Here is a 27,527-nt window from a genome sequence, read left to right as displayed (position 1 = left end):
AACTGGTGTTTGCCTCATTCCCATAGACTCAATGCTGTCTCCCAAGTAAATGCAGGAGGGCACCATGGTTGATGTAGCAGTTAGTGCAACGCTGTTATAGCGCCAGCGATCAGGACCTGGGTTCAAATCCAGCGCTGTTTGTAAGGAGTTTGTACGATTTCCCCGTATCTGTACGTGTTTCTTCTGGGTGAACCGGTTTCATCCCACCCTTCAAAAACATATGGGATTTGTAGGATAATTGTAGGATAATTGGGAGTATTTGGGGGGCACGGGCTTGTGGGCCGAAAGGGGATGTTGTACGTCTAAAGTTAAAAAATAAAATCTCCCCCATCTCATTTTAGTTCCAAATAGAGGACGAATTTTGTCTCTTGCCATCCTTTTGCTCTTAATTACGTTTCTTGAACACCTCAAGAACCTCATTTGTTCCTTGATGCCAATACCTTCACCTCCTTCTTCTTCAATGGGGCATCGACATCTCTTGAACACCAAGGTTCCCCTTACATGTTAGTCTTCCTTTAATGCTGACAGGAACATAAAAACTCTGTACCAAAGTTTCACTTTTGAAGGCCCCCCACCTACCAAGCACACCTTTGCCAGGAAACAACCTGTCCCAATCCACACTTACCAGATCCTTTCTGATACCATCAGAATTGGCCTTTCTCCCACCTATCCAAGTGGATAGACCAGAACCTTCATCATAGTTATCTTGAAACCAATGGCATTATAATCATGGCATCTAAAGTGTGCCCAGTCACCACATTTCCTTCACCTGCCTTGTCTTGTTCCCCCGATCCAGAGTTGTACTCTCCTGTCTCTCACTCAATCCCAGCTCCCCCACTCCCTCTGTCCCTGCTCCATCCTTCTCCCTCTCCCTCCCTCACTCAGCCCCACCACGTGCACAACTTGAACATAGAAGGACCCAGCTGCCGGTGTTAACGTGAACTAGAACCTGATCCAGTTGGACGAGTCAGTACTCACAGATATTGGCCGTGCCTTTGGGGATGGGAAGGTAGGAGCCTGCTCTCCACGGCCGGCCTCGGAATGCCTTTTTGCACTTGCCACAGTCGGGCCCGGTTGTGTTGTGTTCACACTCGCAGCTCAGATACCCCTTCTCCACGACGCAATTGTTGGCATGAAGGTTGCACTTGCAGCTGGTGAGAGAAGGGGAACCAGTGAACCGAGACAAATGGGAACCAGGACCCCGCCCTCTGCCCAGGATCCGATCCCGAGACATGGTCCCCTACCCCGTGTCCCTGTCCATACCTGGACCCTGTCCCCTACCCCGTGTCCCTGTCCAACCCTGGGACCCAGTCACCTTATACAGTGTCCCCCATCCAACTCTGGGACCCGGTCCCCTAACCCATGTCCCCAACCTTGTCACTGGGTCCCCACCCCAAGACCTTGCCCTTCACACCTCTCTGACCAGGCTTGGCTCCTATACCCCCGCCCCTCGTGTGTATCTCGGCCACAGATTTAGTTTTCCACTGTGGATTGGGATGTGTGGCGGTAAAAGGCACTATATAAATGTAATCCCATTGGAGCCAGGGAGTGAAGGGGAAGAGGCATTGTCGGATCAGGATAAGGATGGTCCAAGATGAGGGACCCAAGTGTGGGGTCGGCCATTCAATAAGAGGACTGGCAGTGGTGAATGTTGATGGAGGGAGGCAGGCACTTGGAGCAGCTGGGAACAACTCCCGACAGAAGGAGTTAGGTGGGCGTGTTCATGTTGAGCCAAATGGCCCGCTTCAGGGCATGGCAGATCCATGCCTCTGGGTTCCAGGCGCTGCAGGTGGCAAGCTCAGCGCGCGGGCACCCGCCGGGAACTCTCATCCGGGAGGCTCCCCACTCACGGCATGGAGATGCCTTGAACGCTCCATGAAGGAGCAGTGCAGATGAGGTGGTCGGTGAAGGTCCTGGTTCTGGGCACCACATGTCTGTCCCCAGAAAGGTAGATATTCTCGCGCCCACCCCCAGCAACTGATGCAGAAACAGATTCCTGGTGCTGGTTCCCTCATCAGCCTGAACAGTCTCTGTAAAAGAGAGCAGCAGAAGAAGGGTGGCAGGGAGGAGGGAGCTGGATGCCCGGGAGAGCTCAAATATCAGGCTGAATGAAGACTGCGTGTCAGACAGAATCACTCATGGTAGAGATGGTTTCTGTCATATAAGGTTGGAAATAGGAGTGAAGGGGATGGACAGAAGGGTCAAGAAGGGGGAGAATGCTCCCTGTAGTGAGGACCTGGGATGTCAGCCCCATTGCTGGAAAGAGAAGCAGATTCCAAAGGATGTTGTCCAGGGATTTGGAGAAAAGTTCATACCAGGCAGATTCTGGGGAGACGGGGGAGGGGTGGGGTAGTGGAAGGCACTGGACCGACATCACAGCCTTGGGCTGAACCTCCCCCGACCTAATGCTGTCTGAGTCATAGAGTTATGTAGCTCAGCAATGGGGCCCACTCTATCCTTTCCCACCCATCTATGCATCATCTGCTCTTGGAGCCTGTCCACTGGATTGGAAAATAAGTCTATGAGGCAAGGTTCGATAGCTGAGACTTTTTTCTCTGGAGTGAAGAAGGATGGCAGGAGACTTGATAGAGGTCTACATAAGGTGATAAATAGATAGGGTGGACGGCCAGTGCCTTTTTCCCAGGGCAGGAACAGCAAACACCAGAGGACGCGAGTACAAAGTGAAGGGAGGGAAGTTTAGGGGAGACGTCAGGGGAACGTTTCTCACACAGAGAGTTGTGGGGGCCTGGAATGCCTTGCCAGGGATGGTGGTGGAGGCTGGAACATTAGGGGCATTTAAGAGACTCCTAGACAGGCACATGGATGGAAGAAAAATAGAGGGTTACGGAGTAGGGAGGGTTTAGTATTTTTGGTCAGAATATGGTTGGCACAACATTGAGGGCTGAAGGGTGCTGCAGTGTTCTGTTCAGGTCTTGCCTTGTCTCTTGAAGGGTCTGTCTAAATACCTCTGTACAGTGACTGTGTCCTGATTCCACGGCCTTGTCTAGCAGATATGAACCTCACTCAGTGTAAAACACACTAATCCTGACATCCCCTTTCATCTCCTCCCCCACCTTTAACCTGTGCTCTCCTCATTTTGATGTCCCTATCGGGGAAATGATTCTACCTTTATAATTTTATAGACTGCTATCGGCTTTCCCTCACTCCAATCTCTCAATTTAACCAAACCTCCAATTAGGCAATGTTGCTGTGAGTCTCATCTGCCCTCTCTCTAGCCCAAAGCAGGTCCTGCAGCTTCCCTCAGGAGCAAAAATACATAACCAAAGTTTCGGGCCTGGGCCCATCATCAAGGAATGAGCAAAAAGCAAGTGGGGGGGGGAGGGCAGAGGCAGAGGTGGCCAGGGATAGGAAGACTGGAGGGAAAAGCTGAGAAGTGATTGGGGTGGGGGGACAGGGGGCAGCACTGTGAATCTTTCCTGTAGGGTGTGGACCAGAACAACAGACAACATTCCATTCCAGTGTTCACAGAGTTGTCACATTCTTTCCCAACTCTATATTTAATGAGCCAACCTCCGAAGGAAAGCGTGTCATATATCCACCTGTGGCCATCCTCCCCCATCAACCTCCCGAGTTACCTCTACAAAAAAACTCCACTGGAGAGACAGGATTTCCCCAAACGAAACTACCTCTGATCAACCTCTGCTGGTTTCAATGTACATGAATCCTGCGCACCAATATTTCCCTCCCTCCCACCGATGTAAGTCTCATCAGCTTATTGCTGCTGTCCTTCTTACATACAGGAACTAAATCAGCTGCCTTCCAGCTTTCTGGCACCTAGCCTGTGGTGGATGAAGATGCAATAATCTCAGTCAGGGCCCCAACTATTTCCTACAGCATCAAGGGATCGACCTCACCCAGCCCTGGGGCCTCACCAACCCTTGACCTCTGAACTATGAGGGGACTGAGCTCAGCAGTGATGAGAGTGACAGGATAGAGTCTCACTTCACACCTGCTTATTTCTCTGACCTTTCGGGTGCTTCCCAGTCAAACATTAGGACTTTGGGAAGATGACATAGCTCCCCAATTCATTGCCTCAAATACTGTTCAACTCAGTGCCCTAGATGTTGTGTCACCAGATGTGTCATCAGATGTAACCTTGTCCCAGTGCACAAGTTGTTGGCCTGAGCTAGTACCCAGATGCCAATACACCCACTGTTCTGACCTCGAACATTAGACATTACCTTGACCACATGTCACCAGATGTTACCCTAACCTTGAGCCCAGGTGCTGCTCTGACCCCATGCCTTCATCTGTTACCCCCATGGATACATGTTACCCTGACCAGGTGCCCCAGCTGTAGCAGTTGGGAAGGTGAACATTTCTCACCGGCCACGAATATCTAGGTTGGAGATGGCATAGAAGTACTTGGAGAGTTTTTGCTGGTTGACACTGGTAGCTCCAGTTGCGGGGCGCAGTAGTCTGAGCCGCAGGTCGGTCAGTGTGAAGAAGTCCCTCAGTTCCTTGGTTGTGTCCAATTGGCCATAGAGCGAAGCCATATCCCGCAGGCGTGGCCCACCGAACAGGGCAAAACGTTCTTGAATCTCAAACCGCACCATCTTGTCCAGTTTCCATACATAACCCCTGGAGTACTCCTCTGTACAGATGATGTCCAGCACCGAGGCTGGTGTCAGCTCCCGTGCCTTCCGCGGTTCCATCCCGAAGGAGTTGAGGCAATCGGCAGCATAGAACTGGTAGGGTTGCCACGTCCGCCCGTGGTCCAGGGATTTCTCCAGGACCATCTGCTCAGGGCGGCCTGACTCAAAGGTGATGACAATGTCTTCAGTCAGCTCAATGCTCTTGCCCCAGGATAGGGTGATGTTGACCAGCAAAGGTCTGGGAAAACTTTTCCAGGAGATACTTTGCCAGAAGGTGTTGGGGATGCGCCCCTCATCATCCAGCATCAGCTCGGGAGGGTGGGCCAGCTCAGGGGTGTGGGCATCACACTCATTGTTGCACATGTATGGGTTCTCCTGTCAACAGCAAGGAAACACGTGTCAAAGTGAAGCTCCCTCCGAATCATCCCATCACACACTCCCTTCACACCATCCCATCACCCTCTCCTTCCACAATGTCCCATCACTCGCTCCTGGGGTCAGACACAGAGTGAAGCTCCCACCACGCCGTCCCATCACACTCTCCCTCCACACTGTCCAATCACACTATCCCGCCACACCATCCCATCACACACTCCCTCCGCACCGTGCCTTCACACACTCCTAGGGTCAGACACAGAGTGAAGCTCCCTCCACACCGTCCCATCACACACTCCCAGGGTCAGACACAGAGTGAAGCTCTCTCCTCACCATCCCATCACACACTCCCAGGGTTAGACACAGAGTGAAGCTCCCTCCGCACCGTCCCATCACACACTCCCAGGGTCAGACACAGAGTGAAGCTCCCTCCACACCGACCCATCACACACTCCCAGGGTCAGACACAGAGTGAAGCTCTCTCCTCACCGTCCCTTCACACACTCCCAGGGTCAGACACAGAGTGAAGCTCCCTCCGCACCGTCCCATCACACACTCCCGGGGTCAGACACAGAGTGAAGCTCCCTCCACACCGTGCCTTCACACACTCCTAGGGTCAGACACAGAGTGAAGCTCCCTCCACACCGTCCCATCACACACTCCCAGGGTCAGACACAGAGTGAAGCTCCCTCCGCACCGTCCCATCACACACTCCCGGGGTCAGACACAGAGTGAAGCTCCCTCCACACCGTGCCTTCACACACTCCTAGGGTCAGACACAGAGTGAAGCTCCCTCCACACCGTCCCATCACACACTCCCAGGGTCAGACACAGAGTGAAGCTCCCTCCGCACCGTCCCTTCACACATTCCCGTGGTGCGACATAGAGTGAAGCTCCCTCCGCACCATCCCATCACACACTCCCAGGGTCAGACACAGAGTGAAGCTCCCTCCACACCGTCCCTTCACACATTCCCGTGGTGCGACATAGAGTGAAGCTCCCTCCGCACCATCCCATCACACACTCCCAGGGTCAGACACAGAGTGAAGCTCCCTCCGCACCGTCCCATCACACACTCCCAGTGTCAGACACATAGTGAAGGTCCCTCCACACCGTCCCTTCACACACTCCCGTGGTGGGACATAGAGTGAAGCTCCCTCCGCACGTCCCATCACACACTCCCAGGGTCAGACATAGAGTGAATCTCCCTCCACACCGTCCCTTCACACACTCCCAGGGTCAGACAGAGAATGAAGCTCCCTCCATACCGTCCCATCACACACACCCGGGGTGGGACATAGAGTGAAGATCCCTCCACACCGTCCCATCACACTCTCCCAGGGTCAGACATAGAATGAAGCTCCCTCCACACCGTCCCTTCACACACTCCCAGGGTCAGACACAGAGGGAAGCTCCCTCCACACCGTCCCTTCACACACTCCTGTGGTGGGACATAGAGTGAAGCTCCCTCCACACCGTCCCATCACACACTCCCAGGGTCAGACACAGAGTGAAGCTCTCTCCACACCGTCCCATCACACACTCCCAGGGTCAGACACAGAGTGAAGCTCCCTCCACACCGTCCCATCACACACTCCCGTGGTGGGACACAGAGTGAAGCTCCCTCCACACTGTCCCTTCATATACTCCCGTGGTGGGACATAGAGTGAAGCTCCCTCCGCACTGTCCCATCACACACTCCCAGGGTCAGACACAGAGTGAAGCTCCCTCCACACCATCCCTTCACACACTCCCGTGGTGGGACATAGAGTGAAGCTCCCTCCGCACCGTCCTATCACACATTCCCAGGGTCAGACCCAGAGTGAAGCTCCCTCCACACCGTCCCTTCACACACTCCCAGGGTCAGACACAGAGTGAAGCTCCCTCCACACCGTCCCATCACACACTCCCGTGGTGGGACACAGAGTGAAGCTCCCTCCACACCGTCCCTTCACACACTCCCGTGGTGGGACACAGAGTGAAGCTCCCTCCACACCGTCCCTTCATACACTCCCGTGGTGGGACATAGAGTGAACCTCCCTGTTCACACTCCTGATATCAAGGTAGATCTACACTCTCTCATTTTGTCAGGGATAAATCTGAATAAAACCCTGCATGCTCCACTGCCCCACACTCTATGTGGGCTGTTAGACAGCTGGGTAATTCCATCACTGGCCTGTTGAAGAACGATGTATGCTGTCTGTCTATAAATAGCTTCACATCACTGAAATATTTAGTAGGATGATTAATAAACTGCAGAGTCGGGGACAGTGGCCAGTCGTGTTCTCCTCCTAACTGGGACAGAGGTTGGTTCCCAATGATGGACGGGCTCCTGGCTTTCTCCAATCTGATGCAAAAACAATTCTCTCCAGACAAAAAGAATGAGGAGCAGAAGGTCAAATCACCTCCTTGATCCTCCTCTGCCCATCGTCTCATGGTCAATATTCCACCCATCCCATTACCATATTCCCTGATCCCTTCATTCTGGAAATCCTTCAACCTCAGTTCTCATGGAACTCAGAGACTGGGGTTCCAGAAGAGGGGGAAGGGGTGGGGGACACAGTTGGTGTAGTGGTTAGTGCAACGCCTTTACAGCGCCAGCGATCTGGACCGCTTTTGGACCTGGGATCGAATTCCACACTGTCTGTGAGGAGTTTGTACGTTCTCCCTGTGTCTGCCTGGGTTTTTTTCAGGGGCTCCTGTTTCCTCCCTGTGGTTAACCTCTGTATGTATACATCGAAGTACTCGAGATGGCAGAGGCCGACAGCATCGAATCCACGCTGTTGAAGATCCAACTGCGCTGGGTAGGTCACGTCTCCAGGATGGAGGACCATCGCCTTCCCAAGATCGTGTTATATGGTGAGCTCTCCACTGGCCACCGAGACAGAGGTGCACCAAAGAAGAGGTACAAGGACTGCCTAAAGAAATCTCTTGGTGCCTGCCACATTGACCACCGCCAGTGGGCTGATATCGCCTCAAACCGCGCATCTTGGCGCCTCACAGTTCGGCGGGCAGCAACCTCCTTTGAAGAAGACAGCAGAGCCCACCTCACTGACAAAAGACAAAGGAGGAAAAACCCAAAACCCAACCCCAACCAACCAATTTTCCCCTGCAACCGTGTCTGCCTGTCCCGCATCGGACTTGTCAGCCACCAACGAGCCTGCAGCTAACGTGGACATAACCCCTCCATAAATCTTCATCCGCGAAGCCAAGCCAAATAAATGAAATATATTTATCTGTCCATTGGCCGATTGTACCTGTGGCCCCTCCCATAGGCTCCTGAATAAAGGTGACTGTCCCTCCGCCCCCTCCTCAGTTCGGGACAGTTGAGCAGCAGGGATGTGCCTTCATTCTGTTGTGAATAAAAGCCTGTCAGTTTTGCTCAACTTCACTCAATTGAGTCATTGATGGGGCATCACTCCTACCTTCAAAAACGTGTCAGGATGTCGGTTAATAGGGTGTACATTCTGAGGCACAGACTCGTAGGACCGAATTGGCCTTTCACAGGGCTGTATGTCTAAATATTAAAAAATTTAAACCTCCAAGGAAGAAAATTCCAGAACTCCCGCACCAACCCCTCACTCCCACGCTGACCCCTCACTCCCGCACCGACCCCTCGCTCTGACCCTCACCCCCCCCACTGACCCCTCACTCTGACCCTCACTCCTGCACCGACCCCTCACTCCTGCACTGACCCTTCACTCTGACCCTCACTCTCACACTGACCCCTCTCTGAGCCTCACTCCCACACTGACCCCTCACTCCCGCACTGACCCCTCACTCTGACCCTCACTCCTGCACCGACTCCTCACTCCTGCACTGACCCTTCACTCCGACCCTCACTCTCACACCGACACCTCACTCTGACCCTCACTCCCGCACTGACCCCTCAGTCCCACACTGACCCCTCACTCCGACCCTCACCCCCACACCGACCCCTCACCCCCACACTGACCCCTCACTCCAACCCTCACTCCCGCACTGACCCCTCACTCCCGCACTGACCCTTCACTCCAACCCTCACTCTCATACCGACCCCTCTCTCCAACCCTCACTCCCGCACTGACCCCTCAGTCCCACACCGACCCCTTACTCTGACCCTCACCCCCGCACTGACCCCTCACTCCGACCCTCAATCCCACACCGACCCCACTGACCTTCACTCCCACACTGACCCCTCACTTTGACCCTTCACCCTGACCTTCACTCCTACACTGACCCCTCACCCCCACACCAACCCCTCACCCCTGCACTGACTCCTCACTCCGACCCTCACTCCACACTGACCCCTCACTCCCACACCGACCCCACTCTGACCCTCACTCCTGCACTGACCCCTCATTCCCACACTGACCCCTCACTCCAACTCTCACTCCTGCACTGACCCCTCACTCCAACTCTCACTCCCGCACTGACCCCTCACTCTCACACTGACCCCTCACTTCGACCCTCACTCCTGCACTGACCCCTCACTCCTGCACTGACCCCACACTCCGACCCTCACTCCCACACCGACCCCACTCTGACCCTCACTCCTGCACTGATCCTCACTCCGACCCTCACTCCCACACTGATCCCTCACTCCCGCACTGACCCCTCACTCCAACCCTCACTCCCGCACTGACCCCTCACTCCGACCCTCACTCCCACACTGACCCCATTCTGAGGTTCGCTCCCACACCGACCCCTCACTCCCGCACTGACCTCTTACTCCGATCCTCACTCCAGCAATGACCCCTCACTCCCGCACCGACCTCTCACTCCAACTCTCACTCCTGCAGTGACCCCTCACTCTCACACTGACCCTCACTCCCACACTGACCCCTCACTTTGACCCTTCAGCCTGACCCTCACTCCGACACTGACCCTCACTCCTGCACTGACCCCTCACCCCCACACCAACCCCTCACCCCTGCACTGACCCCTCACTCGGACCCTCACTCCCACACTGACCCCACTCTGACCCTCACTCCCACACCGACCCCTCACTCCCACACTGACCCTCACTCCCACACTGACCCTCACTCCCACACTGACCCCTCACTTTGACCCTTCACCCTGACCCTCACTCCGACACTGACCTTCACTCCTGCACTGACCCCTCACCCCCACACCAACCACTCACCCCTGCACTGACCCCTCACTCGGACCCTCACTCCCACACCGACCCCACTCTGACCCTCACTCCCGCACTGACCCCTCACTCCTGCACTGACCCCTCACTCCGACCCTCACTCCCGCACCGACCCCTCACTCCCACACTGACTCTTCACGTCCAGAAGCTAGGATTGAGCCCAGATCTGAAGCTGTGAGGATGTTGTATCCAACTTGAGAGGGGAAATGGACTGAAACATCTGTGTTTAACTTTAAGGTCTGAGTCACTCTGGTTAAAGGTAACCAGGTGTGGAAAAGACAGTGAGGCAGGGATTGAAAGCGTTAGTTCCCGATACACAGTGACGCTGTACCTCAGTGGAGAGGGCAGGTTCTCAGGGAGAGATGAACCAAGCATGGCCAGCCAGAGGAGTGAGGAGTAGGGTGGGACTGTTGAAAGAGAAAATGTGAAGGGAACAAAAGGCAGTGTGACACCCAAATACTGGATTAAATTCAGAACCTGAGGAAAAAGGACAAAAATAATAGGTAAAGAGATTAAAATGTAGTGAGGAGTCAAACAGTGACTTTCTTGGTCTGTAAATAAAGAGGGAACTGGTCCCCAAAAATGAGGCTGGAGGCTGCAATGGAAAGAGAGAGATAGATAGTTGAAGATGGATAGATATTTTGGTGGAGAAGAAAATGTGGACATCCTATTAGGAATGAATACTGCTGAGGAATGACGAAACACCAGTCCCTTGAGATTCAGTAGTCGGTAGTCGTGGACTGACGGTTCCTTGCCTGAGTGGGTTGCCAGAGATAGGAGCACTGCATGAGTCGTAATCTTCCAAAAATCCTTTAATGTGGAGAAGGGTCTCTCTTCTTCTCTTTGGCTTGGCTTCGCGGACGAAGATTTATGGAGGGGGTAAATGTCCACGTCAGCTGCAGGCTCGTTTGTGGCTGACAAGTCCGATGCGGGACAGGCAGACACGATTGCAGCGGTTGCAAGGGAAAATTGGTTGGTTGGGGTTGGGTGTTGGGTTTTTCCTCCTTTGCCTTTTGTCAGTGAGGTGGGCTCTGTGGTCTTCTTCAAAGGAGGTTGCTGCCCGCCAAACTGTGAGGCGCCAAGATGCACGGTTTGAGGCGTTATCAGCTTGACGTCACCATTCAAAAGGGAGGGAGGAAACTGAACACAACAGCACAGTACGGGCCCTTCGTCCTTTGATGTTGTGCCAACCCATATATTCCTTCCAAAAAAAACTAAACCCACTCTACCCGTAACCCTCTATTTATCTTCCACCCGTGTGCCTGTCTAAGAGTCTTTTAAAAGCCCCCAATGTTCCAGCCTCCACCACCTCCGGCAAGGCATTCCAGGCCCCCACAACTCTCTGTGTAAAAGACTTACCCCTGACGTCTCCCCTAAACTTCTCTCCCTTCACTTTGTACACACATCCCCTGGTGTTTGGGAAACAGGCACTGGCCGTCCACCCTATCTACGTCTCTCAGAATCTTGTAGTCCTCTATCAGTGGAGAACTGCAAGCCAATTAATTCAACAATTATTTTTAAGTAAAATGTTAGAATCAATGACAGAACTCAGAAAGTAATAGTTGCACATTTGCAAAGTATTGATCTAATTGAGCACAGAACAAATCAAGTGTTCTGTGGAGAGAATCAAATGGGATGAGGATACATGGTAAATATTGAGAGGCTGGTGGAACCAGAGGGTCAGGCAGTATACGTGGAGTGAAATGGTCAGTCAACATCTCAGACCAGAACCTTTCTCAACACCTGCTGAGTCATTTCTCTCCATGGACACTGCCAGACCCATTGAGTCCTGCCAGCTTCTCATTGCCTGCTCAAGATTCCAGCCACAGCAGTTCTTGTTAGGTACAAGATTCCTTTATTGCTATGTAAGAGTACAGAATGCCTTCTGTCTGCTGACCTACTGACCCACAACTGCATCACCAGATCCAGCTCCAACAGGGCCATCAAGTTTGCAGATGACTCAACAGTCGTCGGCCTCATCATCAACAACAAGGAGTCGCACGACAGAGTAAAGGTGGAAAATCCTGTGAAATGGTGTGAGAGGAACAACCTGAGTCTCAACGAGGACAAGACGAAGGAGATGGTCGTGGACTTCAGAAGGACCAGGAATGACCACCCTCCACTACACATCACAACTCTGTAGCGGAGACACCAAGTTCCTTGGAGTTCACTTAACCAATGACCTAACATGGACACTCAACATCTCCTCACTGGTCAGGAAGGGACGACAGTGACTTCACTTCCTGAGGAGACGGAAATGGGCAAGTCTATAAGCCACCACCATGTCACCCTTCTACAGCAGCTCTATCAAGAGCATCATGGCCGGCTGCTTCACAGTGTGGGTACGGTTGCTGCAGAGAAATTATAGAATCCAGAGGTCAATCCGCAGGACCATATGATGGCAGAGAGGAGTCTCCCCCTCCTCCTCGTCTTGATCTACCGGGATCATTATGTGAAGAGGGTGCGTAAAATCATTGAGGACCCCTTCCACCCTGTACATGGCATCTTTCAGCTGCTCCGGTTGGGGAAGAGATATAAGAGGAACAGAGCAAGCACGACCAGGCTGAGGAACAGCTTTTTCCCACGGACAGTGAGAATGCTGAACGACCAAAGGAACTGCTCACACTGACCCTCCGAGATTAAACAATATTTATTTATTTGTAAGGATAAATACTTGTCCTGCAGATGCATTATTTGTCTGTGTGTGTTATGTCTGGTTGTATGTCTGCGTGTTTTACACCGAGGACGAGAGAACGCTGTTTCATCAGGTTGTATTTGTACAGATGACAATAAACTTGGCTTGTAATATTACACAAAATTGCCTTCTGCCTGCTGTAAGGCAGATCAAATGTCACCATTAGTGCTGCCCGACTTGCTTTACTGTACGAGAGAAAGAGAAGCAAAAGAGAGTCCATTCAGAGTCATCAAATGTCTGTGGATTTGCCTCCAGCCCTGTGGTCTGCACACACACTATGGGCCAAAGGGCATGATCTGTGCTGTGGGTTCCTTGGACTCCCATACTAAGAGGGAGTAATGAGAGAAAACGTTGATCCTTAAGATCTGAACATCTTTAATATCTCGTTCAGTATCGGCAGAAAATGGAAAAGAAGCAGCTGTGGCCTGCTACAGCTTCTCATACAACTCAGCAAGTATAAAGAGAGCAGTTCTCCCAGGACCAGAGGCCTTGGGCAGCACCCTGGGCAACAGAGTGTCGGTCTGGGCACTGTGGGAACCTGAAGAGGGATGAATGGAATAGAATGAGTGAGGGTTGCAGACAGCAGTAGACCTCCAAAGGGTCAGCTGATACCCCCACTGGGTTACGAGGCCGAATTCTACAGTTGATGGCAGATTCCTTGATTGAGACATGACAGGGAATCTGCTGATTGGTTAATACACCTCAGGTGGGTGTTTCCAATGTCTTTATCATTCACTTGTGGAAGGATTTAACATTAAAGTCTGTTGTCTTCAGAGCCCAAGCTCTAAAGGGAGTAAGGAAGGAGATTTATTTGAGAGTAAATTCAAAGTAGGAGAGATCAGACCTCTCTATGGAACACATCCGTGGGAAATCAGGGACTCACTGGTAGAGTCCCGTGAAACAGGCCCTTCAGCCCACCATAGCCATGTTTTACCCATATAACCACTTACAGCACAGAACAGGCCAGTTCGGCCCTATTAGTCCCCACCCTCCTAGTCCCACTGACCAGCACCCGGTCCATACCCCTCTAGTCCCCTCCTATCCATGTAACGATCCAGTCTTTCCTTAAATGTAACCAATGATCCCGCCTCGACCACGTCTGCCGGAAGCTCATTCCACATCCCCACCACCCTCTGCGTAAAGAAATTTCCCCTCATGTTCCCCTTATAATTTTCCCCCTTCAATCTTAAACCATCCCCTCTAGTTTGAATCTCCCCCACTCTTAATTGAAAAAGCCTATCCACATTTACTCTGTCTGTCCCTTTTAAAATCTTAAACACCTCGATCAAGTCCCCTCTCAATCTTCTACGCTCCAGAGAAAAAAGCCCCAGTCTGCACAACCTTTCCCTGGAACTCAGACCCTGAAATCCTGTCAACATTCTCGTGAACCTTCTCTGCACTCTCTCTATTTTGTTTCTATCTTTCCTATAATTTGGTGACCAAAACTGTACACAGTACTCCAAATTTGGCCTCACCAATGCCTTGTACAATTTCATCATAACCTCCCTACTCTTGAATTCAATACTCCGATTTATGAAGGCCAACATTCCAAATGCCTTCTTCACCACACCATCTACCTGAGTATCAGCCTTGAGGGCACTATTTACCACAACTCCTAAATCCCTTTGTGGCTCTGCACATCTCAATAGCCGACCATTTAATGCATATGACCTATTTAGATTTGCATCTACACACTCTCCATTTCCCAGCATGAGAGCCAGATTCCAACCCCTCCCTTCCCCCCTCACCTCGGGGAGAACCCTCCTCAGATCCCTTCTAAACCTGCCCTCATCCTAAACCTCTACCCTCCAGTTTTAGACCCCCCTCAATTATGGAATAAATTTCCTTACTAGCTATCTAATCCATGCTAACTTTACCGAACTTCTTCCTTCTTTGGCTTGGCTTTGCAGACGAAGATTTATGGAGGGGTAATGTCCACGTCAGCTGCAGGCTCATTTGTGGCTGACAAGTCCGATGCGGGACAGGCAGACACGGTTGCAGCGGTTGCAGGGGAAAATTGGTGGGTTGGGGTTGGGTTTTTCCTCCTTTGTCTTTTGTCAGTGAGGTGGGCTCTGCGGTCTTCTTCAAAGGAGGTTACTGCCCGCCGAACTGTGAGGCGCCAAGATGCATGGTTGGAGGCGATATCAATAAGATAGAAAGAGGGCAGAGAAGATTTACTAGGATGTTGTCCAGACTTCAAGAACTGAGTTACAGGGAAAGGTTAAACAGGTTAGGACTTTATTCCCTGGAATGTGGAAGAATGAGGGGAGATTTGATCGAGGTATTTAAAATTATGAGGGGGACAGACAGAGTAAATGTAGGTTGGCTTTTTCCTCTGAGGGGAGGTGAGATACAAACCAGAGGACATGAGTTAAGGGTGAAAGGGGAAAGGTTTAGGGGGAACCTCTTCACACAGAGATGGGAGTGAGGAGTGAGGTTACAGCTGAAGTGGTGAATGTGGGCTCAATTTTAACATTTAGGAGGAATTTGGACAGATACATGGATGGGCGAGGGATGGAGGGATATGGACCGGGAGCAGGTCAGTAGGATGGCACAGACTGGAAGGACCAAAGGACCTGTTTCTGTGATGTAATGGTCTATCATTCTATGCACTCATAATCCTGGAAAATCCCATCAGACATCCCCTCAAACCCTGCTGTGCTAAAGACGACAAACCCAGCTCTCACAACTGAAGCCCTCCGTCCTGGTGAATCTCCTTTGCCCCCTCCCCAGTGCCGTGTCATCCTCCTAGTGTCCCTGTGACCATGTATACAGGAATTGTGTCTAGCTGCAACTGCTGGATAACCACATTGTCGAGCCAGGGTGGGTTCACTGAGGAAACATCATGATCCTGACATGCATATGGAGAATGGTTTCCCACTGCAGATGTGGACCGTGTGGGTGGGAAGAGAATGGGTGGCTGCCAGGCAGCATAGAGGAAGGCAGTACTGCCTTCTGGCCACCCCCTCTCCAAGCAGACCATTTGGATATTGGCAGCTGGGACACATAAAGCTCCCTGCTTTTGTGATGTGGGAAGAAATCGGAGTCCCCCAGTGGGGGAAACCCACGCATCAGAGGAGGATGTGCAAACTCCACAAAGACAGCGCCGGATGTTGGGCTCGAACCCGGGTCCCTGGGCTGTGAGGCAGCACTACCTGCTACTCCTTGGTGCTGCTGAGAGTTTCGATCAGAAAACATTACAGCACAGTCCAAGCCCCTCGACCCATGATGTTGTGCCAACCTCTATAAACTTACTCAACAATCAAACCCTTTTCCTCCCTCACACCCATAGCCCTCTATTTATCTTTCATCCATGTGCTGTCTATGTGTCTTTTAAATGTCTCTAACCCACAGCAAGGCATTCCAGGCACCCACAACTCTGTGTAAAAAAACTTAACCCCAACGTCTCTCCTCTCACCTTAAACAGATGTCGTCTGACACTTCGTGGTGGCCATCCATCCTTTCTATGCCTCTCTTAATCTTAAAGACCAGTGGTTCTCAACCTTTGTTTCCATTCACTTCCCACCTCAAGTAATCCCTTACTAACCACAGAGCACCCATAGCATCCTATGACTTAAGTCAGGGAGGTATGTGAGTGAAGTGCCAGTTGATGAAGTCGACAAAGACGATGGGGACAAACAATAATCGTGGCTTTTAGTAGCAGAAACTCATGGTACAATAATGAAAGACAATAGGTGCATATACAGTTATATCCAAGGGGAGTGTCCTTAACAGTGGAGATAAGGCACAGCCAATGTTAGTACAGCAAGGCTCGCCAGAGGGGAGACAAGCAACTTGGCAGACATTCACCACAGTGAGTGGAAGGATGAGGCCTCCATGAAGTCAACTCTCATCCATCTTCTTTCATGTTCTGTCTTTATTTCAGTTTTTCAGAACAGATGTGTGTATGAATGACGAGATGGGGCAGCAGAGAGGAGCTTGCATTCCTGAAGAAATGGTGCTGAGGATTCTGCAGGTGGCAGGAGCTGGGTCGATGAGCCTCTGGGGTGTTTGTTAATGCTGGTGGAGAGTGGTTGAACCTGAGACCCGAGTTGGACTATCTTTGTTCTGGCAGGAAAGATATCAATAAGATTGAAAGATTGCAGAGAAGATTTACTAAGATGTTGCTGGGTCTTCGGGAGTTAGTTACCAGGAAAGATTAAACAGGTTAGGACTATACTCCTTGGAATGAAGAAGAATGAGAGGAGACCTGATGAAGGTTTATAAGATTGAGGGGTATAGACAGAGTAGATGTGAGTGGGATGTTTCCACTTGGATTCAGGGAGATAAAGACGAGAGGTCATAGCTTTAGGCTTAAAGGGGAGAGGTACAAGGGGAACATTAGGGGAAATTATTCACTCGGAGTGGTAGACATGTTGAATGAGCTGCCATCTGATGTAGTGAATGTAGATTCAATCTTGAGATTTAAAAATAAATTGGATCAATACATGGATAGGAGAGGTCTGGAGGGCTATGAAATGAGAGTAGATCAGTGGGACAAGCTAGTTTTATTGGTAGGCACAGACCGGAAGGGTCAAATGGCCTGTTTTTCTGTGCTGTAAGTTTTAAGAATAAATTGAATAGACACATGGATGGGAGAGGTCTGGAGGGATATGGAATGGGTGCAGGTCAATGGGACTAGAGGAATGATGTTTCAGTGCAGACTAGAGGGGCCAAATGGCTTGTATTCTGTGCTGTATCGTTCTATGATTCTACAGAGTGATGAGGTGTAGACTCAACCCTTCCTTATTCTAAGATACCAACAGAACCAACTGTGCATTGTCTCCAACGCAAGATTAAAAACTAAATGCAATCCCCTCAATGAGGTCTCACCAGCTCCTCATAAGGTTGGATGTAAGTAGGGTGATGAGAGAGAGAGGAGAGAGGAGAGAGGAGAGAGGAGAGAGGAGAGAGGAGAGAGGAGAGAGGAGAGAGGAGAGAGGAGAGAGGAGAGAGGAGAGAGGAGAGAGGAGAGAGGAGAGAGGAGAGAGGAGAGAGGAGAGAGGAGAGAGGAGGAGAGAGGAGAGAGGAGAGAGGAGAGAGGAGAGAGGAGGGGAGAGAAGAGGGGAGAGGAGAGGAGAGAGGAGGGGAGAGGAGAGGAGAGGGAGAGAGAGAGAGAGCGAGCGCAGAGAGGAATAAGAGAGGGAGAGAGGAGAGGAATAAGAGAGGGAGAGAGGAGAGGAATAAGAGAGAGAGGAGAGGAATAAGAGAGGGAGAGAGGAGAGGAATAAGAGAGAGAGGAGAGGAATAAGAGAGGGAGAGAGGAGAGGAATAAGAGAGAGAGGAGAGGAATAAGAGAGAGAGGAGAGGAATAAGAGAAGGAGGAGAGGAATAAGAGAAGGAGGAGAGGAATAAGAGAAGGAGGAGAGGAATAAGAGAAGGAGGAGAGGAATAAGAGAGGGAGGAGAGGAATAAGAGAGGGAGAGGAGAGGAATAACAGAGGGAAAGAGGAGAGGAATAAGAGTGGGAGAGAGGAGAGGAATTAGAGAGAGGAGAAGAATAAGAGAGGGAGAGAGCAGAGGAATAAGAGAGGGAGAGAGGAGAGGAATAAGAGAGGGAGAGAGGAGGGGAATGAGAGAGAGAGGAGAGGAATAAGAGAGGGAGAGAGAGGAATAGGAGCGGGAAGAGAGGAGAGGAATAAGAGAGCTGAAAGCAGAATCAGGGAAATCAAGGGCAAGAAGTGTTTCTCAGTAAAAACAAATTTAAATGATTAAAACGTCAAAAAAGGAAGCCTGGGGGCTCAGTATTTTAACGCATTCGGGTATCCGATGTTCTTGCACAAATAGAGGTGACTTCATTTGACCTGGATGGCCATTCTGAAGGCTGACTTGCGAGGTGCTCAGAAACAATATTCAGGGAGATTTGACTTCAGAAATGGGAAGGGAAAAGTGGTGATGTGGCGCGATTAGTGGGAGATGAGATAGGTTTGGGTGTGAGGGATGATCTGTGCTCTGAAGATGTCGGGTCTATTTGTATGGTGAGCTGGAACGGAGAGGTGATGACAGGAAAGGAGAGACAGAACAGGGCTGTGTAGAAAGAGTTGCAATAATTAATGATGAATAATAAGGTCAATGTGTAGATGAACTGAAATTTCCTACTTGCTGCAACCACTTGGAAACTTCATGAGACAACTCCAACTCTAAGTAAACGCTAAATTACCCCAACGTAGAAAGAGATAATATAAATTATTGCAAGAAAGTAAAAGAGGTGTTTCTACAGTGCAGACAGGTCTCTTTATGGTCCCTGAGGAGTTTCTGGTTAGATTAGTATGGGGAAGTTCAAGAGCCTGATAGGGGTGGAGAAAACTATTCTGGAACTGAGAGGTGCTGGAGGGAGCAGTGAGAAGAGGTTGTGACTTCCTGCAGGAAATTTTAATCTTCTTGTAATTGGGTTAATCACTTTGGAGAATTAATTTGTAGAGTGCATTCTAGGTAGATGCTGAGAGAAGATGTGATGGAGCCAACCAGGGGACTGCATAAAGGGTCCTGGTCAAAAATGTTGACTGACTATATCTACCCATGGATGCTGCCTGACCGGTTGAAACTCTACAGCTTCTCTTTTTTCCATCACCAGGGGGCTGGATATTTTGGATCTGGTATTGGGCCTTAACCCAACCTCAACCTTTCCTCAGAGAACAACCTCTCAACCTTTCCTCAGAGAACAACCTCTCAACCTTTCCTCAGAGAACAACCTCTCAACCTTTCCTCAGAGAACAACCTCTCAACCTTTCCTCAGAGGACAACCTCTCAACCTTTCCTCAGAGGACAACCTCTCAACCTTTCCTCAGAGGACAACCTCTCAACCTTTCCTCAGAGGACAACCTCTCAACCTTTCCTCAGAGGACAACCTCTCAACCTTTCCTCAGAGGACAACCTCTCAACCTTTCCTCAGAGGACAACCTCTCAACCTTTCCTCAGAGGACAACCTCTTAACCTTTCCTCAGAGAACAACCTCTCAACCTTTCCTCAGAGGACAACCTCTCAACCTTTCCTCAGAGAACAACCTCTCAACCTTTCCTCAGAGGACAACCTCTCCAGCCCAGGACACTTCAATTAGACTCTGTAACATCCCATAAAATACTTTTGTACTCCATCCATTTACAATGAACATTCAACCTTCCACTGGCCTTCCTAATGACGTCTTACCCTGAACAAAGGGACAGCCCTTTGACCCATAATGTCTGCATTGAACATGATGCCAAATTAAACTCCATCTCAACTGCTTGCAGGTGATCCGTATGCTCCACCCTGAATATCAATGTGCCTGGCTATAACGCTCTTGAACACTGTTGTTGTATCTGCATTCACCATCTCTCCTTGTCCGATGTGGAGAAACCTTTCCTGCACGTCACCTTTAAACTTGCCCTTGCAGATTCTTTTATCTGAGATGCAAATAATTGGAGACAGTTTCTGGAAAGCTGATGCAGGAGGGGCATGAATCAGTTGAATAGAACATTGAACATAGAACACTACAGAATGATAGAGGCCTCTCAGCCCTTGATGCTGTGCTGACACCTATATTTCTTAAAAACAGGTACTAAACCCTCCCTACCCCATAACCTTCTATTTTTCTTCCATCCATGTGCCTGTCTAAGAGTCTCTTAAATGCCCCCAATGTTCCAGCTTCCACCACCACCCCTGATATGGCATTCCAGGCCCCCACAATTCTCTGTGTAAAATACTTATCCCTGACATCTCCCTCCCTTCACTTTGTACAGACATCCTCTGGTGTTTGCTGATCCTGCCCTGGGAAACAGGTGCTGGCTGTCTACCCTGTCTATGCCTCTCAGAATCTTGTAGACCTCTATTAAGTCTCCTCTCATCCTTTTATGCTCCAAAGAGAAAAGTCCCAGCTCTGCTAAACTTGCCTCAAAAGATGTTTTCCAATCCAGGCAACATCCTGGTAAATCTCCTCTGCCCCCTCTGTGTAGCTTCCAGATCCTTCCTGTAATGAGGTGACCAGAGCTGAGCACAATTCTCTAAGTGTGGTCTCACAAGAGATTTGTAGAGTTGCACCATGATGTCTCTACTCCTGAATTCAATCCCCTATTAATGAAGCCCAGCATCCCATAGACCTTCTTAACTATCCTATCAGCCTGTGTGGCGACCTTGAGGGATGAATGGATTTGGACCCCAAGGACCCTCTGTTCATCCATGCTCTTAAGTAATTGACCATTAACCCTGGATTCAGCCTTCTGGTTTCTTCCATAATCTTCTACAAACCCACCAACTCCCACAGCTACCTCAACTACACTTTCCCCTGTAATGATTCCATTCTATTCTCTCAATTCTTCCATCTCCGTTTCATCTGCATCCAGGACGAGGACTTCCATGCCAGATCATCAGAGATATTTTCCTTCTTCAACAATGTGGCTTACCACCATCAACTCATCCTCCATTACCCGCACATCTCCCCTGGCTCCCGCCATCCCCCAGGCACAACAAAGACAGGATTCCCCTTGTCCTCACCTACCACCCACCAGCATCTATATCCAACACATCCTCCTTCACCATTCCCGCCACCTTCTACGTAATCCCACCACTAGATACATAATCCCCTCTTCGCCATCCACAGGGACTGCTCCCTTGTCCACTCCTCCCTCCCTACCAATCATCCCCCTGGGTCCTACCTCTGTGACTGCAGGAGAGGCTCCACTTGCACCCACACCTCCTCCCTCAACACCATTCAGGGCCCCAAACAGTCCTTCTCGGTGAAGCAACATTTCACTTGTGAATCTGCAGGGATCGTCTACTGAATCCAGTGCTCCTGCTGTGGTCTCCTCTACATTGGAGATGTTGGATGTACCTCAGCTCTGTCTGCCACAATAGCGTGGATCTCCCAGTGCCCATCCATTTCAATTCCCTGCCCCTTTCTCTTGCTGACATGTCTGTCCATAGTCCCATGTACAGCCAGACTGAGGCCACCCGCAAATTGGAGGAACAACACCTCATCTTCCATCTGGGCACCATCCAACCAGATGGCAATAATATCAACTTCTCTGGCTTTTGTTAAAACCCCCACTTTCGACTCCCTGCCCCTCGTCTCTCCTTTCCCTGTCTCCTTTCGCACAGACATGATCAATTCAACCTCATCCCTTATCACATCCAATGAACACCTTTGGTTGGTCTGGATTCTTCCCCCATTGTTTGAGTTATGAGACTCCGGCATATCCTCTTCTGCCTTTCCTGATTTTCCTTGAAGAAGGGCTCAGGCTCAAAATGTCGACAATATTTCTTTGTCTCTGATAGATGTTGAAAAGACCGGCTGAATCCCCCCAGCATCTCGATGTGCTTATGACAATGTAGTTAACATGGTTAGTAATTTTATGGATGACACCAAAACTGGTGGTAGACTGGACAGTGAAGAAGGTGATCTGAAATTACAACAGGATTGTGACAGACTGGGAAAGTGGGGCAAGAAAAGGGAGATGGATTTTGGCATGGAGAAATTTGAAGGGTGCACTGTGGAAGGTTGAACCAGGACACAACTTACAGGAAGGCCAAGTTGTGGAACAAGGAGACAGGGTTCCAGGAATGTGGTGACACGTAGATGGTGGTGAACAAGAAGTCTGGCAGGCATGCCTTCATCAGTCAGGGCACTGAGTACAGGAGCTGGGTCATGGTGATACCATTCGACATTAGTGAGACCTTGCTTGGAGCACTGTGTGCAGGTTTGGTCACCCAGCTACAGGAAAGGTATCATTAAACGAGAAAGGAAGCAGAAGAGATTGAAGAGAATGTTACCAAGACTGGAGGGGTTGAGTTACAAGGTCAGGCTGAGGCTAAGGATGATAAGGGATGACCTCAAGGGGATTTACAAAATCATGACAGGCATGGAAAAGGCAAATAGTCAGGGAATCTAAAACGAGAGGGTGGCTCGATTGGTGCAGCGGTCAGCACAACGCCGTTACAGCGCCAGCGATTGGGACCGGGGTTCAAATCCCACACTGTCTGTAAGGAGTTTGTACGTTCTCCCATGTCTGCGTAGGTTTTCCCCAGGAGCTCCAGATTCCTCCCACCGTTCAAAATGTACTGTGGCTGTAGGTTAACTGGGTGTAATTGGGCAGCACGGACTCGTGGGCTGAAATGGCCTGCTACTGTGCTGTATGTCTGAATTTTTAAAAAAATTAAAATTAAATTTATGGTGAGAGGGGCAAGATTTAATAGGGACCTGGGGGCATCTTCTTCACACAGAGAGGACAAGCTACCAGAGGAAGTGGAAGTGGCAGGTACCACTGCAACATTTAAAGCACATTTGGACAAGCCCATGGATAGAAAATGGATAGGAATATGGATCAAAACCAGGGAAACAGGAAACAGGTCGTCAACACAGTCACCATGGACCAGATGGCCTGAAGGGACTATTTCTGTGCTCTAAAACTTCACAACTTCAAGACTCTATGATCAGATTTGATTCAACAAGGAGTGTGGGCAATGGAGTGGCAGATAGAACTGAACTCGGACAAGTGTGAGGGGATGCACTTTGGGAAGTTAAACCAGGTCAGGACAGGTGACAGGGCCCAGGAAAGTATTGTAGAAAAGAGAAGCCCATTGTGGCAACACAGGTAGACAGGGTGATGAAGAAGGCGTTTGGCATGTTTGCCTTCATCAAACAGTACAGATCTGAGGCATCATCTACAGATCTACATTGCATTGATCATGATGCACTTGGAATATCGTTTGCAGTCCCGGTCATCACACTGCAGGAAAGATGTGATTAAATGAAAGGAGGTACAGGAAAGATTCGCAAGGATGTTGCCTGCATTGGAGGGCGAGTTCAAAGCAGAGATTGGATAAGGTGGGTCTGTTTTCCCTGAATTGCAGGAGGGCAAGAAATGATATCACAGAGAGGCAGAGAGAGAGAGAGAGAGAGGCAGAGAGAGAGAGAGAGAGAGAGAGAGGCAGAGAGAGAGAGAGAGAGAGAGAGAGAGAGAGAGAGAGAGAGAGAGAGAGAGAGAGAGAGCCTGTTTAGCATGGTAGAGATGTCCAGCATTAGAGTGCAGCAAAACACAATGTTGGCGAAATTCATCAAGGTATCATACCTTGATGAAGGGTTCAAGCCCAAAATGTTGGCTATCCATCTTTATCTTTGCAAAAGGACACTGTTTGACCTGCTAGGTTTCTCCAGCGTTGCGTTTTGACTTCAACCACGGGGTCTGCAGACTTTCTTGTTTTACTTCCATTAGACAGTGACAGAAGGTTTCAAGGGGATCTGAGGGGTAAATTTTCACAGAGTAGTTGGTGTCTGGAATGATCTGTTGGAGGAGGTGGTGGAGGCAGGGACAGTGATAACATATAAAAGGCATTTGGACAATACTTGGAAACACAGGTATGAATGAAAGTGAACATAAAAAATAGAGCAGAAGCTGCAAGAGCTTCCCCTTTGTCTCAAGTCTGTGCCTGAATATAATGCTGATTTAAACAAATCTCGTCTGCCTGCACGTGATGTATCCCTTGTAGCCCCTTCCTGTTCACGTCTGACTGTCTTAATGTGTCTTAACTGTTGCTGTTCTACCTGTTTCTTCCTCTGCTCCTGGCAGCTTGTTCTAAGTATCCACAACTCTCTAGGTTAAAAAGAACACTTGCCCAGTGAATAACCTTTACATTTTCCCCTCTCAACTTAAACCTATGGCCTCTTGTATTTGACATTTCCACCCTTGGGAAAAGTCACTGGACTACAGACCCTATGGAAACTTCTCTTCATTTTATAAACTTCCATCAGCTCTCTCCTCAGCCTCAGTTGCTCCAGAGAAAAAGATCCACATCTGTCCAATCTTTCCTGACAGGTTTCATCCAGGTAACCTCCTCTGCCCCTCCTGAACTTTCACATCTTTTCTGTAATGTGGTGACAGAATGCACGCAAAGTTTTATGCAGCTGGAACATGACTTCTATTCCCAAAGCCTGACCACTGGAGATAAGCTTTCATTACCACCCCTTCTACGTGTGTGTCCAGATTCGGGGCATGATGGGCACACGCCGAGATACATCAGTGCTCCTCCATGTAATACCGTTTCCATTCCCCTCACACTTGACTCCTGAAGAGCCTCGCCTCATACTTGCCCATGTTGTGGAGCAGCCACTGATTAAAGAGAAATTAAAACAAGTAGGAAATCAAAGGAAGTGGTACAGCTCACACAGCAGAGAAACAGGCCCTTCTGTCAGCCTGTCCACACCAGATATTCCCCCTGGCCCCATTTCATTCTCTCTCATTCCCACCAGCTCCCCCAGATTCTACCCCTCACCCACACACTGGGGGCAGTTAACCCCCCAATCCACACGTCTGTGGGACGCGGGATGGAACCAGAGCCCCCGAAGAAACCCCACATAGTCACAGGGAGAACGTGCACCCTCCACACAGACAGCTTGGGATCGAACCCTAGTCTCTGGAGCTAAGAGGCAGCATTTCTATCGATTGCAAGGCCATGAAGTTCAAATAATTGCCAGAGAAAACAATAATCCTGAGGATAGGGAGCATTTTAGAATTCGCCAAACGACAACCAAGAAAACAAGAAAAGGAAATCGAATGAGAGAGCAAACTTCTGAGACACATAAACCAGAGTAGTGTCAAGGAAAAGGCTAGCCTGGGGATACATGGGTCCCCCAGAGAAGGAGGCAGACGAATTCAGAATGGAACAAGGAAACGACAGAGCAATTAAACAAATAGCTTGTCTGCTTTCATCAAAGAAAATACAAACTAAAAGCTCTCTGAAATACAGGAGAACAAGTGATCCAGCGCAAATGAGGATGTAATAGAAATCATTCTCACTAAAGAAATACTAGAGAAGTTAATGAGCCTGAACAACAATAAATCGTAGGAACCTGATGATCTACATCCAGAGTTTAAAGGAGGCGACTCTGGAGGCAATACTTGGGTTATAATTGGTGAAAATCTGATAGATTTTGGAATGGTTCCAACAGGTTAGGGTAACTAATATGACCTTAACTATTTCTAAAAGGTGAGGGGTGATGAATGATGGAACGATGGACTTGTTAGGGACTGACAGTGGGTTCTTCGGAAGAAGCTGGAATCCATAACAAAGGTCTTGATATGAAAACACTCAGAAAATCGTATCTTTGAATGGAACGAATATGAATTTAGCAAATGGAAATGATGACTAATATGCTCTTTACTGAGGACAAATTTAGCAGATGTGGGGAGCAATGGGTGCAGTTGTTTTGGATTTTCTGAAGAATTTTGATAAGGTGAAACATAGGAGGTTAGTGAACAAGGTCGAGCACACAGAACATTACAGCACAGAATAGGCCATTCAGCCCACAATGTTGTGCTGGCCTATAGAAATCCACCCCACGATGATTCTAACCCTTTCCTCCCTCACACACATAACCCTCCATTTTTCTTACCTGCCTAAGGGTCTTTTGAATGTTTTTATTGTACCAGCCTCCATCACCATTCCTGGCAATGCATTCCACTCTCTGTGTGAAAAACTTTCCTCTTACATCACCCCTGAACTTTCCTCCACTCACCTTAAACAGATGTCCTCTGGAATTTGCCATTATCAGCCTAGGAAAAAGATACTGGCTCTACCCCCATCAAAGCCTCTCCTAATCTTGTATATTTCCTTTATCTCCTCTCATTCTTCATCGCTCCAAAGAGAAAGCCCTAGCTCTGTCATCTTTGTTTCATATGACATATTCCCCAATCTAGGCAACATCCTGGTCAATCTCCTCCACCTCCTCTCTAAAGCTTCCATATCCTTCTTGCAGTGAGGTGACCAGAACTGAACACAATCCTCCAAGTGTGGTCTATCCTGTAATATTACCTCACTGCCTTTCAACACAATCCATCACAATTTCAACACAATAAAGACCATCTCCTTTTTTAACCACCCTGCCAACTTAGGTGGCAAACTTGAGGGAGATATATTTGTACGATCTCTCCGTGTCTGCGTGGGTTTTCCCGGGGGCTCTGGTTTCCTCCCACCCTCCAAAACGCACTGGGGATGGAGGCCAATTGGGTGGTTATGGGGTTTGTGGGCTGTGCTGTACGTCTAAATTAAATTTGAACCCCAAGATCCTTTGGTTCCTCTACATGGATAATAATCCTGTCACATTTTCTTCCCTCACATCTGACCTTCCAAAGTGCATAATTTCACACTTCCCTGGACTGAACAACATCTCTCTGCCAAACACTGCATCCCAATTATAATCAATTTGTAACCTACGACAACCTTCAACACTACCTACACTTTCAACCTTCATGTTGTCTGCAAACTTACCGACCCACCTCTCCACTTCTTCATCCAAGTCAATTATAAAAATGAGTCACAAAGAGTAGGAACCCCAAAACAGATCCTCATGGAAATCCACTAGTCACCAGCCTTCAGACAGAAAATGTTATATCCTCTGTCTTCTCAGGCAAGGCCAATTCTGCATCCAAGTGCCTACCATGGGGGACCTTGTCAAATGCCTTAATAAAATCCAGACACCCTACTGCCCAACAATCATCAATTTTTTCCCCTCACCGCCTTGAAAAACTTAGACTTGAGGGATGACCTGTCCCTCAAAAAGCCATGCTGTCTATCCCTGTGGAGACCATGCCTCACCAAGTGCTCATAAATCCTGTCTCTACAATCCTCTGCAATAGTTTTTCCTCCACTGACATAAGACCCACTGGTCTATAATTCCCAGGATTCTCCCCATTACCTCTTAAAGAAGGGGACAAAATCTGCCATTCTCCAACCTCCGT

The 27,527-nt window shown here is 49.5% G+C and overlaps 1 protein-coding gene across 8 annotated transcripts in view; it reads right to left on the bottom strand.

Moving 5' to 3' along the window:
* The window catches only part of ntng1a (netrin g1a), a 62,954-nt gene that overhangs the window by 17,028 nt on the left and 18,399 nt on the right, over positions 1-27,527 (bottom strand). For 7 of the 8 annotated variants that reach the window (XM_069939450.1, XM_069939448.1, XM_069939447.1 and 4 more), the window contains 2 exons: positions 4,348-4,991; positions 979-1,151 (listed from right to left, as the gene is read on the bottom strand). In XM_069939450.1, coding sequence (XP_069795551.1) covers positions 979-1,151; positions 4,348-4,991 — 817 coding nt within the window. Of the gene's footprint in view, positions 1-978; positions 1,152-4,347; positions 4,992-27,484; positions 27,504-27,527 lie in introns of those variants that run through there. The other variant, XM_069939454.1, reaches the window with a different exon arrangement.

This window comes from Narcine bancroftii, chromosome 5, assembly GCF_036971445.1.
Source record: "Narcine bancroftii isolate sNarBan1 chromosome 5, sNarBan1.hap1, whole genome shotgun sequence".
Lineage (NCBI taxonomy): Eukaryota > Metazoa > Chordata > Chondrichthyes > Torpediniformes > Narcinidae > Narcine > Narcine bancroftii.
Note: the sequence above shows the minus strand (reverse complement) of the source record. Positions and strands in the feature narration are given on the sequence as shown.